Source organism: Bombyx mandarina, chromosome 22 (assembly GCF_030267445.1).
Source record: "Bombyx mandarina strain Sakado chromosome 22, ASM3026744v2".
NCBI lineage: Eukaryota > Metazoa > Arthropoda > Insecta > Lepidoptera > Bombycidae > Bombyx > Bombyx mandarina.
The window spans coordinates 12,462,985-12,479,337 of record NC_143228.1 but is presented as its reverse complement, the minus strand read 5'-3'; the positions used below and the strand labels follow the sequence as shown (position 1 = coordinate 12,479,337).

The following is a 16,353-nucleotide window of genomic DNA, read 5'->3' as shown; positions in this document are numbered from 1 at the left end:
CGTTACAATCAGTATGTAGATAGCTTTAATAAATCACTCGACAATTTCGTACCACATCCAGGTCTTGATATCATTGTATACATTATTCAGAAACATATTCATGCGTAGTAGATTCATTCAATAAGCAGCACTTGCCGCGAACACAGACAAGGACGATGACGTCACTATGTAAGTTATAATTCTGGTACGTATTTGTTTTCAGATCCATTGTCCCATCTAAAGGCGAAGGCGACGGTGCAGAATGCTCTGAGAAAGTTGGCTGAGAGGAACTATTGATTATAACGAAAAGTAATTTGATTTTTCGAGTTACTCAGCATTTGTTAGGATTCACTAAAATAAACACGAAACAAACCTTGTTCTTTTGATCATGAAGCCCATAGAGGTAGTTTGACTGTATCTATTGTAATCTTGCCAAAACCTAGATCTTAAACAAAACAAATTAATAATAGTCTCGTCACCGAATCGATGCTTACCATAAGACTGCAAGTCTGAAAGCAAAAGTATTGTTTAGAATCTCAACTGGAATTTAATAGGATTTGAAGGTATCTTGAGATTTTTTTATTATGAAATCTCACGATTAGAATGTAGCACGCGCATATTAATTTACGACGAATGTAGAATTAATCAATTATCTTTGTAAGCTTACTGACGCTAACTCGGGCTTGTTTCGATAGCTTTTTAAGCTGGACAAGTTTTTGTAATGACAAAGTAAATGTAATATTTTGCCGAGTGAACTTTTTTAGGTGTTTATTGTATATTGATTCTTACGTGCCTTTATGAAACATAAGTGACTGGATTTGTTATAGTCCGCATTACATGGAAAGAGACAGAGTGACACAATTTTAGTGTTTGCACAAATACGTATTACTCAATTTTTTTATTATTATTATAATTTTTCATAGTTGTATTATTATTGTGTATTTACATTTTTTTTATGCGACAATTCAAGTTTAAGTTTGAACGTTTATCTTAATTTAAAGTATTGAATGCTAAGTCAGATCGTAACAGTAATCGAATAGAAAGGTGCTTAGATTTCGTTAGGTTTAACTATTTGTAGTACTGACTCGTTATAGACTCACACAAGGTATGTATAGGATTGCGTTTGTCTACACTTTTAGCTAACTACGCCGTATTCGTTTCTCACGACCAGTATTCTGTATACAAAATTGTATAAGCGAATATATTTTTGCCTTTTCTGAATATCACAAAGAAAAGCCTAACAAAAAAACCTTAGTGATTTTAAAAAAGCAATGTTTTATGAATTTGTCGTTTATTTTGACTTATTTATTACATTTTTTTAGAATTCAAATTATTTATTGGTGTGTAATGATTTTAATATTTGTCTGTTAGTTGACAATCGACGTGATGACGATGTATGTTAAATATTCATTACACACGTTTTGTATTGAATGTGAATAATAAATTATATAGTTGCGAACGATGTTTTTTATTTTAAGAATTTTGACGTTATATATTATCATTACACGAACCGAGTGTGGGCGACAATGTAATTGTTTTCATTTTTTATTTCTTTATCCCGGCTATTCTTGTATTTCGAATAGTTCTTGGCAGCATTCCCGTAGCGGCTTCGTCGTTGGAACCAGAGCAGTCTCGACTTCGTTTCATAAATAATCAAAACACAGTTTATCATGTGACATTATTATGGAATCAAAATAAGGTTATTATTAATCGACCTCAAAAAAGGAGATTGTTCTCAATTCAACTGTTTTTTTCTTCTGTGTTACTTTAGAAGTTTTTATAGGTGAAGCGATTTTAATGCTCCTTTTTTATTTGACAGTGGATGTTTCTCATTTGTCACATAAATTTTATCAATATTTGACCAGTAGTTTTTTGAGTTATCGTTAATAATTCATATATTATTCAGATCGGCATCGATCAGATTGATGATATTCTCTCTCAATTTATTTTTCTTTATTAAAATGTTAACTTTTATTGGTGTAGATGGGTAAACGCGCCCGTGATCCACATGGATTTTTAAGGGATTTTACGACCCGGTAACTCAGACCTTTAAGTCAGGTCACGTCTTATTTTAATTTATATTCTTATTTTTAAGAAAAATGATAATGTGGAGTGAAATTAAATGAAGATGATTAATTTGAGACAATCAACAGGGATGAAATTAAATGAGATGGGATGATATAATCTCAGTAAAATTGTGGTCTAAGGATTTTTCAGTGGACTTTTTGGAGGGTCCGGAGAAGTTACGTCCAGCAGCTTTGTTTCATTTTCGCACATTTGTGTGCTTTCTCAGATATTAAACAGTTAATAAACCACCGCTATTACACATTTAAACTTGAAGAAAATCTAAATAGACAAAAAACAAATCATACAACTGCACTCCTCGCGTTCCCGGCAAAAAGTCTGATCCACATGGCGGTGGATAACTAACCCGAAAAACGTATTATGAATTCTGTCACACATATGCGACTAAAAATCGCTGAAGCTGTCGTTTAAATTCTGAACTAAATAATCTACTAAATGAAACATAATAAATAGCATTACAATATTTATTACTAAAAGTGGTCAATAAGTTCACGCAGTTAAAGGTTCAAGATCAGCAAAATATTTGCTATTCTCTTCCGCTAACTTCTCCAGAATGTCGTCGACCTTCGTGTTGGGGAACCTGTCCATCCACGACGCGACCATGCCTTCAGCCGTCGCCGGGTAGCGCTTTAGCTCCACCGCATCGCCTGGAATATACTTTACATATTAACTTTACGCCCCTAACGGAAGTATTCTGCACTAGCGGCCCGCTCCGGCTCCGCTCGGGTCTTTAACAAAAATTTCAACGATTTGTGACGTTGTTTTATTTTAAATAAAAGAACACTTATTGCGGCATAACTGTAGTAGTTAGACATATGCTGTCGCGACACTTTTTGTAAATAATAATGTGTTCTACAAAGTCGTCGTACATTATTTTATTCTATCATCAATAGTTTTCGCAGGGCACTCGATGTAAAGAATATTTTAGGTAATTAATTTACACCTTGGGTTACATTATTGGAGTTTTAATAAGGATCCCTAATTTAAAAAAAAAAGATTATAGCCTATGTCACTCGGGAATAGTGTAGCTTCAAAATATTTTTACTGGGATATGGTTGTTCTTAATTAAACTTACTGTGTTGCCTTAGTAACTCAGTTGGACTTGTTTCTTTTCTTTCGAAGAATGGAAAATCAAGTCTTAAGCTGTGTCGCCAAAATGTTTTGAAGATGTTTTTACAAACTAAGTAATCGTATGTTTTCAAAAGACATTTCTTTACAAAGTACTTATTTTTGGATTGATTTTCTACTTATACCTATGTTGTGTGTACAGATTTTTTTTAATGAATAAAGTTACCCTTGTGGAAGGTGTTGGGCTGAACGAAGATGTTTCTAGGCTGTTTATGCATTAGAACGATATCTCTCCAGCGGCCCCAGGGCTCGTCGAGACTGCTGTACTTATTGAATAGTTTTTCGCCCGCACTAAAGTCACCGGTTGCCTTTATCGTTTGAAGTTTCACCAAGAAATCGCCTGCAAAAGATTAAAAGAAATACACTCGCGTATACTCAGTGTAAAGCGACTATTGCGTGTGCTGTGGGCACGGATTGTAGGTGAGTTAATGCGATGTTCGTATTTATCTGAAAGACATATTACATTTATGTATATATTACATATTGTGTACGTACATAACAATATGTGTGTAGGTTCTATTACTCTGTCTTGGCGACAGTTAAATTTCAGGCATTTGGCTATTACGCCAATGTAATCCCATAAAATAAATCGCAAAGCAAAACCGCTTTATGAGCGTGGAGACGAGCTTACGCGACAAACACTCAACAAACCTAAGAACTGCAACCGTACGGTTTAATGTAGAGTTATTGTATACTATTGTATTGTTATTATATCGTCGCTGTCAAACCAAAATCTGCTATGTGCAAAAAATCTATTTTGAATTAACGAGTAAAAACATTTTCGTATAAAATTTTATATGAAGGTGAATTTTTAAGAATCAAATGAAAGCTATAGATAAATATTAAAGCTATAATAGAGGCATAAGTTTTTTTTTATACGGTAGATAGGGCTGTGAACTATACGAAAAGGTCAAAAAGTAAATATCTAAAATTGCACATAGCATATTTTGGTTTTCTCGCCGGATCTCAGTGGGTCGCGTTTCCGATCCGGTGGTAGATTCTGCGAAGCACGGCTCTTGCTAGGGTTCGTGTTAGCAACGTCATCAGGTTTGAGCCCCGTAATCTCATCTACTAGTTAAGGCGACGCTGATATAGCCTCTCAAAGCTATCACCTTAGGTAGGAAAAAAAACCTACCAATGATCTTCTTGCCGTCGGTAGCGAGACGGTCCTTTTGTAGCGTCAACAGGAGATTCTTCCCGGGCTCGGACTCCTCGACGGTGAGCAGGCCGCCCCCCTCCAGCTCCAACAGACGCATGATCACGAAACGCGCGCGGGCGTGCGCCTGGATATTAAATATTACAATTAACTTTATAATTTTTTTTATTGCTTAGATGGGTGGACTAGCTCACAGCCCACCTGGTGTTAAGTGGTTACTGGAGCCCATAGACATCTACAACGCAAAGACGCCACCCATCTTGAGATATAAGCTCTAAGATCTCAGTATAGTTACAACGGCTGCCCCACCCTTCAGACCGAAACGCATTACTGCTTCACGGCAGAATATTTTGCTATTCGATAGTAATAATTTTAAGAATCTTTGTCACTCTTTTTCTCTGTTAGACTGTTTTGAGCCCCGTGAGCTCACCTACACGCTAGGGTAGCGATATAGCCTCTCAAGGCTATCAGCATAGGTAGGAAAAAAATAGAACTAATATTACAAGCTAACCTTCCCACAAATTCCCATAGGGCCGTATCAGAAGATGATCAGTCGTTTAAGTGATCGATTAGTGATTTAAACTCAGATTATATTAACGGAGGTTATGTCGAATTTGCTTAGCACAGTAAGAACAAGAGCAGACAGTTCAGGGCCCACCTAATGTAGTACAAGGGCGCACAGACAGACATCACGAAATTCGATACTCTGAGATGTCAACAACTGCCCTACCCAACGAACCGGAACAAATATCGACTACAGAGAAAATATAAAAATTGTAATGGAAACCCGACACCATAAGTTCATCGATTAATTTAACATCTCTCAAACAATTACAGTTTGATTTGTCCAAACAAATATCATATCAACTAATTTTTTGACATTTTTGTGATTTTTTTTGGAACGAAGTTCCTTATCGCGCGTTGTGAAAGGGGGCTAGAAGGAAAAAATTCTTACGAAAAGTTGTCACGACACTTTTTATTTTTAGAGATACTACTGCCATCTATCAATTTTTATGGGAACAACTTAGACTTGAAATTATGGAATGAGTGCAACAGTTACTAACGCATCTAACATCTGTATTATATTATAATATCAATGTCACACAATAATAATAGAGAAGTAATGAAATGTTTAGCAATTATAAAATTTGGTGAGCCACAAAAAAAACAGCCTTGAAATCATTTGGTCGGCGTACAAAGATTTTGTATGCAATTAAAAAAATCAGGCAGCAATCCTTGTTGGAACGAACAGCAGAAGATTTTTATTATTTATGTATAGTCTTATTATAATTAATGGCTATAGTGTCTAATGTATAGTCTACAATGACATGCTGACGGTCATTATTATTATTCACATAAATAGCTGTTTCTTTGTATATTATTTATATTTATTTTTGATAAATCATTGTGAATAAAATGAAGTTGATAATGTAGTTTTTTTTATTGTTATCAATAAAAAATGTATACCCGAATAATTATTTTCTTTATACCTCGAATATAACTTAAAATTAATATTTTTATAATAAGGAAATTCGTTCCTGTCCGGTGTCCCATGACACCACACATCTTTTTTTTGTATAACACACTAACCTGCAACCAAGTCTTAGTGGAGGGTTGGTACATTTCAGTGGCCTTAGCGGCTCCGTTCCACAACAAGCTGAGCCAGTTAACGTATGTGACGTCTTCGGCCTCCTGTCCTTCGTACCCGAAGATCCTAGGAGGAACAACAAAAACTTAGTGCCTTTAGTTTCTATAGTGAACTTTCCGTGATATTTAATGTTACAAAAAGTCAATTGTCTCGGGATTGAGATCGACCAGAATTAAAGACATGAGTGGATGATGGGATGGGTATATTTTGTTACAATTTGTTAATTTTGAGAAAACAGGCAACAAACTTTTGTTACTTGTACATTTTTCTTCGTACGTAACTCCTTCATCACATGCAATTACTAAAAATAGCCTTTAAACCCGGTATTTTAAGGTCTAATATGGTTTATAATCACATACCTTCATTCAATGTAAAAACTCAAAAATCTTAAAAATTATACTTAACCCTTTGTGATCCACTCACGTCTTCAATTAATGTATTAATTGCAATATATGTATTGCTATATTTAAAATAATCCTGCTACTTATGGATGTAGTTTAAGCAATGAATGTATAATTAACAGAATGCGCATAGCAAAACCGATAGTGATTGAAACTAGTTTATTGTATTGTTCCTATATTGTTAAGGATTGGTTCAAGAAACAGCATTGACTTTTGAATGTAATGATACTATTTAAAAATTATGCTCCAGTTTCAAGGGTACATAGTTCAAATTTACCCGCCTCTATTGAATCAGCTCCAGTATTGGCAGGACATGACATTGACAAGAATATTGGATGCTCTATTATTCTAATAACACCCTATATTTACGGTGGCCAAAAAGTAGTATGTACCAAGATTTTCCCACTACTGGCAATACTAACGTTTACTAACAGGTATTGAATTGTAACTAGTAAATTACTTAAGTATCTCTGGTACCAAAGAGAGGTACAGTCCGACGGCTTCAGCGCGACACTCTTCGAAGGCGGACCCCAGGGTTGTGAACTTGCTGTCGTAGGTCTCACCTTCACTGTACCAAGATTCTATACCTTTACCTGCAACACACAAAAAGAACATTACTAATATAATAATGTATATTGACATAAGAGAATGGGGTGCATTCAAAGAGACGTGTACTCAGCATTGGTTGGACATGGGATGAAGATGATATAAATTAGTAAAGACAAGGGAGCCCCGGTGTCGTGTGCGTTAGTACCTCACAATGCGGTCCACAGGCACTGCCCTAGTTTCCGCTCTCTTAATTTTGGCGTTATTGAACAGTTGTTGGGTAGCTGGCTGATCAATAACGTAGCAGCCGCGTTATTAAATATTACATTGTTTTATGCAAGTAAATCAATGAAAAGTAAATATTGTCCTCTTTGTAAAATCATAGTTATAACGCGTGTTGCTTAATTATATTTGGTGCTATCGAAACTACCAAAAATATATAGTTAGGAAAAGATAAAAGACCTTAGATTAATATAAATTTTCCTCTGCTTATCAACTGTTTTTTTTGAGTAGTTATTGGATGAGGATTTTTCAGTCGCCATTGGGTGAGAAATTATATCAATAGTTTTCTTTTTTTATCAAATGTGAACATAGTTTTAAAAAATCAATTTTCGATTCTAGTGACAGAGATATATATTTATGGTTAGTTAAAAGAACAAGGGTGAACATATAATTTAAATCTTAAGTCGTCAATGATTATGCAGAAAATTCAATAGTTGGGCTATTTTAAAATTAAATTAGATTCGATTTTGTGAATGTTTGATGTAGTGTTTTTGCTACGTTCAAAGTTTATTATATGGGTATATTAATGAATTTAACCTGCACATTAAAAATATTGTAAAAATATTTACCAGTCAGAGGGTTCTTGACTTTTTCTTTGTCAAAATTGAATGTTCCATCTGCATTCTGTCGCAACAGCTTACCGCTTCCGTGTCCTAATAGCTCATGAAGTCCTACTTGAACCTGATGGAACATACGATACGTCACTACAGAATGTAATTTAATATTTTAATACAATATTTATCAGAAACGCTATCTACCTGTCTACATTAATAATAATAACAGTTGAGTCGTCGTGGCTTAAAGGATAAGACGACGAAGAGAGGAGAGATGTTCGAATACCGATGACAAGTACCAATTTTTCTAATCAAATACGCACTCAACAAATGTTCACGATTGACTTCCACGGTGAAGGAATGACATCGTGTAATAAAAATCAAACCCTCAAAATTATAATTTGCGTAATTACTGGTGGTAGGACCTCTTGTGAGTCCGCACGGGTAGGTACCCCCGCACTACCTAATTCGGCCGTGAAGCAGTAATGTTTTTCGGTTTGAAGGATGGGGCAGCCGTTGTACTATACTGAGACATTAGAACTCATATCTCAAGGCGACATTTACGTTGTAGATGTCTATGGGCTCCGGTAACCACTTAACATCAGGTGAGCCGTGAGCTCGTCCACCCACTTAAGCAACAAAAAAAAGAAAAAAAGTCACGTGTGTGTTGGCGAAATCTTTACTAACTTTATAATAATAACTACTCTAATAATCATAATACACACAAAATGTTAAACATTGATCTTAATTTTTTTTCACACTAAAACTACGCTCCTTCAGAACTGAGATATTTACGCCTACGAATTATCCAATCATCGAGACATTTTTTAAACGCTTTTTCCGGAACCGATTTCAGTTCTCACTGCGAATTCTCCTTTATGTCTTAAGAGAAGTATGTTGCTTAAAAAAACCGCTCACCTCAAAGGCGGAAACTCTGTATTTCTCCAGTAGTTGCTTGTCAGCATCAGACAGAAAAGGTATGGTGTACTCCTTGTACGCGGCGGGAATCACGTTGCCCAGAGACACGTTCTTGAAGCCTTCGTTTTGACGGATTTCGTCATCTGAAACAAGGACCAACGAGCTATTTTTCTATGCATTGTTAACTACCGTCATTTTTTTTTTTTTTAAATTCGCATGCCTTTACTTGATTAGAACTCTGATATTCAAGGAAGCTTCACCAATTTCAATAAATTTATAATGACTATACATAGAATACGACTGAAAAGCTTCAGTGAAGTGACACTTTTTTATTGGCTGATTTTATTTTTGACATTTGATAAACATACACATATAAGTTACACGATTGAACTGGCTATTTGAAAAATCAAAAAACTCAATTGCACGCATCACTTCATTATGTGGGATGTCGTTTAGGGATAAAATAAGCGACGAGTTATTAGTGTAGGTTAGACTAAATTCATATATTAATAATGCACTAAATATGACAATACATGCGGTGGTCTGTTCAGTTTTTTCTGAAACTGTTGGAGAAGCTGCTGGAATTTATAATTTTTCATTTGTGATTTGAAATCTAAATTTTTTCAACAAAACTAATAAAATTATTAGATTTTTGTTATTAATGTCCGGTTGCTAAATGTAATACACGATTTTCTCCTCTCAGAATAAACTAAAGTCGTAAAATTCTTCAAAGTGCTAGAGCACTTTAAACCGTCCAGTCCACTGGGTCCGAGGTGAAATAACAACAAAGTTATATTATGTAAAACTACAAGTATTAACAAATTAATGGCAGTTCTTGTTACGAAGAGCTTTTACTTTCGGATTCTTGCTTTTCAGAGGCATAATTTGTTCACAAATTTCGCCTTAAACTTTCTGTGACATATTGGCAATTTAATGACATTGTTAAATGATATCGACGCTCGTCTGTCAGATTGAAAAAAAATAAACTCACAATTAGGAATATTGATTCCCGCAGGTATACCACTGCCGGAAAACGTTAGAACGTCCAGACTCGTGAAATCGGGTCGCAGGAACGAATCCTTTTCTAAGTCTTCACCCCAGGGCAACAGTTTAATGAATCTCTCAGCGCCATCGACGAGACTGCCGAACTTCTTGGACATCTCCTTGTTGACCATCGCCACGAAACCCTCGAACTCACCCCGCTGACCACTTGGATCACGATATGTCTCAATGAAACCTTGATATCTGAGAAAAAAATAGATAAGCTACTTTGATAACAGCCGTAAAAATATCAAAAAACATTTCCAAAACTCATACTCACGTCTCAATAATAGGTCCCTTATCTCTTATCCAAAATCTGCTTCCCTCTTTATGCTCACTGAGATCGCCTTCTTTAAAACTTTTAACATAATGCAAGAGCATGTTCTTCTCATTATCATTTGTTGCGTACTCCTGAGCTGTTGTTAGATGTTCGTTCACAATCTTCAGTAAGGGTGAGTAATCGCCGCGTGTCACTTGGAAGTAAGCGCCTTTGTACGATTCTTTATCCATCGTTAGGGGTGGTTTTGACGATGTTTCGACGCTGGCAAGATGAATGGTGTATAGGGGCACTGAAATAAAATAATTTAGTGACATCAGCGAATCACATATAATTCATAATTTATTAACACAGTACTTAAAGTACTTTAGCTGTCGACAATTTCACCGTCGTCAACAGATCATAAGGACGCTAGAAATGTTTATAAGATTTTTTTTTTTTGTTTTCAAGCCCTTAATACCTTGTTAAATATAAATATATATATATTTATTTGTTTGTATGTAACTGAATCTTTGAAAGCAATTTCCATCTACTTCAAGACACCTTCTTAACTGGAAAATTTACACACTCATCAAATGAACAAGGAAAATACAGCAATTACATATATATACATATATGACTTTGTTACCGTACCCTTATACATTTCAACAGAATAATTATAATTATATATATTTGTTGTTTTTAAACTACTGTACTGTGCGGTGGACCAAATTGTGTATCTAAAGCATTCTCCAATCCACACGAACACATACAAATTCATCAAAATTGGTCCAGCCATTTAGTGGCAGTTCACTAGCATATGCACAGACAGAAAAATTATATAAATTAAGACTAGCGGAGCCGCCAGACGTTGTTCTGCAAAATTTCAGCAGTTTAGTTGCAGTATAGATAAATAATCTAGATACCGACTGCAGCGCCATCTGCCGGGCTGATTTGTAAATCTAAACCATCCAGAGCGCTACCCAAACAAATATAAAAAAAACATTCAAATCGGTCAAGCGGTTCAGTGACATACACACGTACAGTACAATTATATATATTAAGATATATTTATTGATGATATTAAGTGTACTTACAGCCGTCATCAGCAACAGTTTTGAACGTACGACAAATGTACGCCTCTATGAGTTTAGTTTTCATCCAATCGTTAACGAGATTCGAATCTTCTTCGGTGCAGTTGCTTGAGAAATATGTTGTTACCCCCTGTTATTAAGAATTATTTTAAAAATATTTCTACGTAATCACTATGATAGTCTGATTATGGTTTAGTTACGTGCCTAAGAAACATCCCATATAAATCAATAGATCCAGACAATTTTTCTCTCAGCAGTAAACTTGGGATTAAGAGAGCCACTAGATAACAAGTCTAGTGTTGGTGATGTCAAGTGTGACTTATGTTTAACTTCATAAGTAGTTTAGATTAGGTGATTTTTTTTAAATAATCAAAGTCACAGAAATCCACAACATAGCAGTCAGACATCAATTACTAAATCGAACTGATTTAAAAACATAATTTAGCTATCTTTTACTTTGTAATTATATTTCTTTCATATGCGTTTTCATCACCGAAACCTTCCTAATTTCCTTTTGTTGAAATTTGTGTATGTTTATATGGATCCCTGCATAGTTTGGAATAACATTTAGATATATCCATAGATGGCACTGCAATCAGATTCCACATTTTTCAGAGCAGTCTGCTGGGTCCATTGGGGAGTTGTATCATGCATTGTTGTTATTTTGAATACAAATATCTAATATTCAATCGTGTGTTTAAGTAATAGATAAGGTTTGGTTTGATTGGTAGAAACTATGACAAAGTTAGTGACCACTATCATTATAGATAATAATTGGGCAATAAAAATGGTGGTGAAATTGCAATTTATAAACCACTTTTAAGTTTAACAATAAAAACATTAAATAAAAAGCAAAATATCCAAATTATTAGTGTGTAGTTTGCCTGTCAGGCAACATTACAGCTACACCTATTTGTTTCAACAATGATAAGATATTTTGTAGTGAGGTATATGTTTTAGTTGTTACATACTGAACTATTACTACATACTAACATAAATTATTGAGACATTATCTTTAAATGCAGTATGCTTAGTAAACCAAAAATATGTGCACGGAAAAAGACGAACCAAATAGTTAGCTATGTTGTTATATCTCCAGTCCTCTTAGGGGCCATCCATAAAGTACGTCACACGTTAATGGGGAGGGGGGGGTATCACCGAAGTGTGACATCGTGTGACAAGGGGCATGGGGGGGTCAATACTTTTGTGACGTCACATGTTAAAATTTAAAATACTAAAACGCAAAGTTTGTATGTGAATTAAAAATTTTAAAAATTTACAAACTTGATCTATATTTATTAATAATTTTTTGATATATATTTATTGATCTATATTTATTAATAATTTAGCGAAAATTCGTCCTCAAAGAATTGCGGCTAGACGTGCCCGAGAAATTCTCTGTTTAATGAATGATGACGACTTTATGGATGGAAGAGAATGATGTCGACACTAAGGATGTTCCTGACGTTCAAATTCAGAACGAAAGTGAAGTGGATCCAAAGTCCATGGACACTCGATAATTAAGTTTTTTATCTCTAATTAATATAATTAATCGTTTATTATTTTCTAACTAGTCGTTTGTTTTTTCGGTTTTATGAAATGTTGGACTTTATGTTGATTTTATTAGATTATTATTTAATAAAAATAAGTAAAAAATGAAAACAGCTGTTTTCTCTCGATTATTTTTAAATACATACATAAATTTAAAAAATGTGTGACGTCACATCAGGAGGGGGGGGGTTATAAAAATGTGACAACCTGTGACAAGGAGGGGGGGAGGGGTTCAAAAGTCCTAAAATTCGTGTGACGTACTTTATGGATGGCCCCTTATATGAAAAAAGGCACTTGTAAACAAAATTTTATTGGATCAACAAATTGAAGCAATTTTTTTTGTGATTTATTGTACAAAAACACATAAGTTATGGTTTTAGGAAAAAAATATATGAATACTAATTACCTTATTAGCTAAACCAAGACTGGTTAATCTGGGTGCAAGCCCATAAATGGCATTTTTAGTATTTTGCCATAACTTTAGTATGTGCGTATTGTCATTTTCATATGCTTTAGATGCCTTTAAAATTAATTCTAATGATTCAGCTGGTAAATTTGGAATGAACTTTGTATCACCAAAACCTTTATAGTTACCGCTGTTGGCAAATAGACCTCCTGCATAGACGAGAAAAGCCTGTGAAAGATATACAGTTGCATATTGTATTATTATAACTTGATATTTATTAAATAAAGGTTTTGCTTCTATTCTTATTGCAAGACCTCTAACATCTCTTAAGGAACAATACTGATCATAAGGTGATTGAACCCATGCCAAATGACAAATGCAAGCCAACTCTTTCTTAATTGATTATGAGAGTTTGAGTTAATATGCCCAACTTTGCTTATGTGCTACCATCTAAGACACATGATAAAGTTTGGCTTCCATCCATAATAATAGGCACCGGCTCAACTTGAGAGAATTTGCTAACAATAGACTTAAAAAGAGCAGTGCAGTGCTTCGCAGAATTTGTCACCGGATCGGAATCGCTACTCACTGAGAAGATTCTGTGAGAAACTCAGTGGGCTGTATCTATGGATTAGTTCACTCGTCGAACTCTTCATCGTAATCGACAAGGGCGGTGACTGGTGCTTGACAGGCCCAAAGCACCGAGAGTGAATCCGGGAGATCCGCCAAAACATGTTTAGGATGATGACAGCTTTGTGCTGCCACATCACAGTCGGATAAGGTTGAGATGCATAATTTCTTTGACTTCACCAGTATCTATTCTAATATTCAAGTCTTGATTTAACATTACTATACTCAATGTAAAGTATTTATTGCTTACAGCCTTATAGTTGTACTTACTGTAATTTTTATACTAATATCAAAATTCTATATTTTACTTTACCTGAAAATCATCTTCAGATACACCAGATTTCAAAGCCGATTGTTTAAGATTCTCTAATGGCTCAGCCACAAAGACTCTATGCAGCAAGGAGAATATCTTTGGTGACTCAGGACTGGTCTGTACCAATACTATAAGTCCACCGTTCCATGCAGCCTGCAATAAATATTATTATCGGGTTACAATGCATTTTTTTCTATTGCTCAGAGGGGCGGACGAGCTCACAGCCTACCTGGTTTTAAGTGGTTACTGGAGCCTTTAGACATCTACAACGTAAATGCGCAGCCCACCTTGAAATTTAAGTTCTAAGGTCTCAAGTATAGTTACAATGGCTACCCCACCCTTCAAACCGAAACATATTACTGCTTTACGGCAGAAATAAGCGGGGCGGTGGTACTACTCGTGCGGACTCAAACCGGTCACCGTTCCTGTGAACTGTGTCAGGGTGAACCTGGGTTTCTGTTGTTGTTTTGGAAGTTATCGCCAATATGATGATGACTGGGGCCATCGGTGGTGAAGTACAAAAGCAATATCGAGCTTGGCTAAGCTGTGTTACCTGATGCTTACAGCGTATTCAATACATAATTTGTATAGACAAAAAAATGCAGTTTGCAATCTAACTAACGTGTGAGCTGTTTATACCGGTCATTGTTCTTTTCCAAAGCCATCGCTTGCGACTAAGGGCTCTACGAGCGAATTAACTCTCAGACACAGCCCACTGAGTTTCTCGCCGGATCTTCTCAGTGGGTCGCGTTTCCGATCCGGTGGTAGATTCTGCGAAGCACGGCTCTTGCTAGGGTTCGTGTTAGCAACATCGTCAGGTTTGAGCCCCGTGAGCTCACCTACTAAAGTTAGGGTTACGCTGACATAGCCGCTAGGGCTATCAGCTTAGGTAGGAAAAAAAAAAAAAAAAAAAAAAAGCGGACTCACTAGACATATTAGTAGTATTCTATGGAATTCATCTGAATAGTTCAAATATGAAAATGTCTTAAGGACAATAATTTTATTTCAAAAAAACAGTCGAATTGAGAACCTCCTTTTTTGATGTCAATTAAAAAGTAATGTTCACTTACCTGACTCAAATAATGAGCATATAATTTCTCATTAGTTGTTAGATTATCAAAAGCCTGCGAACTATCCAACTCCACGAATCTTTGGTTATTTGGCAGTAAAAAATTTGACTTGTCTTCCATGACTGTGAACAATTTAAAAAAAAAATACTATACTAACCAAACAAGCTATGCAATTAATAAATATATACCTACTAAGAAAACTACTGACCATTAACTTTTTTCGGCTGAGTGATTTTATTTTGTTGTACACCTGAAGAATAAATTCTATGTTTTCCATTTAGTGAATCAGCAATTACAAGACGCCGGCATTTTGCAAGGTTAATAGTCAGATTCCGAATCATTGAACTTTTATGTTATAAATAAATAGCAAAACAAGTTAAATAACCTCGAATTTGTGTCGTACTTACTGATTTTTTACGTTCTTTGTGTACAATATTTTATTAATTTATAACGTAAAACTTTGGTTATTCTGCTTGCCAACACAAATTGAGTGACAGTCATTTCACAGATACACATAATATTTAACAAACAGATTTTTTTAAAGAGATTTTATGACCTGGTAACGTAGATCTTTAAGTCATGTCTTATTTTAATTTATATATAATCATATTTTTATGAAAAATGATATTATGGAGTGAAATGAAATGAAGATGATTAATTTGAGACACTAATTAACTGGGGTGAAATTAAATGAAATGAATTGAGATGATATGGGATGAAATATAATCTCAGTAAAATGGTGGTCATTAACTAAGATTTTTTCAGTGGACTTTTTGGAGGATCCCGAGAAGTTACGTCTAGCGGCCACCAATAAACTACCATTATTACACATTTAAACCCGAAGAAACACTAAATAGACAAAATCACACAACTTAACTCCTCGCGTTCCCGCCAAAAAGTCCTTTAACAAACAGACTTAGTAGACTGGCATAGAAAAAATATAGCAGAGATAATTGTTCGAATTCATTCTTCAGCTGAATAGTTTTAGCCAATGCATGGATTAATATATCAGTTATGACAATGATCTCAAAATTTCCTCCGATTCGGATGCAAATAAAAATTGAATGAAAGCCGATCAAAGATTCCCATACTGATTTCGGCAATTTTTTCCAAAATGAACTGATACCTCAGATCCCCAAAGCCATATTACAATAAAACCCTATTTCTAGTTTCTCTCTATCTCTATTTTCGTTTAAGCCGACCTCTCGGAAAGTGATTTGGTGAGCATGTGTTGGGTGCGTATATCGGTTTAAAAAATGTACCTACCTGCCCACGAGACCTGATCTTCAGCTAAG

General features: G+C 35.1%; 2 protein-coding genes across 6 annotated transcripts in view; one reads left to right on the top strand and one right to left on the bottom strand.

Annotated features, from left to right (window-relative positions):
* Nuak1 (Nuak family kinase 1) overlaps positions 1-1,438 on the top strand; it is a 44,360-nt gene extending 42,922 nt beyond the window's left edge. For all 4 annotated transcript variants that reach the window (XM_028180629.2, XM_028180631.2, XM_028180630.2 and 1 more), the window contains one exon: positions 203-1,438. In XM_028180629.2, the coding sequence (XP_028036430.2) occupies positions 203-263 (61 nt within the window). In that variant the 3' untranslated portion in view covers positions 264-1,438. The remainder of the gene's footprint in view (positions 1-202) is intronic.
* A 1,076-nt stretch (positions 1,439-2,514) lies between these two features.
* On the bottom strand, positions 2,515-15,637 carry DppIII (dipeptidyl peptidase 3). 2 transcript variants are annotated; one of them, XM_089736743.1, is made up of 14 exons: positions 15,466-15,637; positions 15,059-15,180; positions 13,989-14,141; positions 13,046-13,273; positions 11,092-11,218; positions 10,019-10,307; positions 9,689-9,942; positions 8,698-8,840; positions 7,795-7,906; positions 6,858-6,990; positions 5,939-6,062; positions 4,328-4,475; positions 3,359-3,532; positions 2,515-2,711 (listed from the first exon to the last, which is right to left on the bottom strand). In XM_089736743.1, the coding sequence occupies exons 2-14, from the start codon at positions 15,176-15,178 to the stop codon at positions 2,554-2,556; spliced, it is 2,163 nt and encodes a 720-aa protein (XP_089592869.1). In that variant the 5' UTR covers positions 15,179-15,180; positions 15,466-15,637; the 3' UTR covers positions 2,515-2,553. The 2 variants fall into 2 exon arrangements, with proteins under 2 accessions (XP_089592869.1, XP_028036421.2); XM_028180620.2 differs by having other exon boundaries at positions 15,267-15,575.
* Between the last annotated feature and the right edge of the window lie 716 nt (positions 15,638-16,353).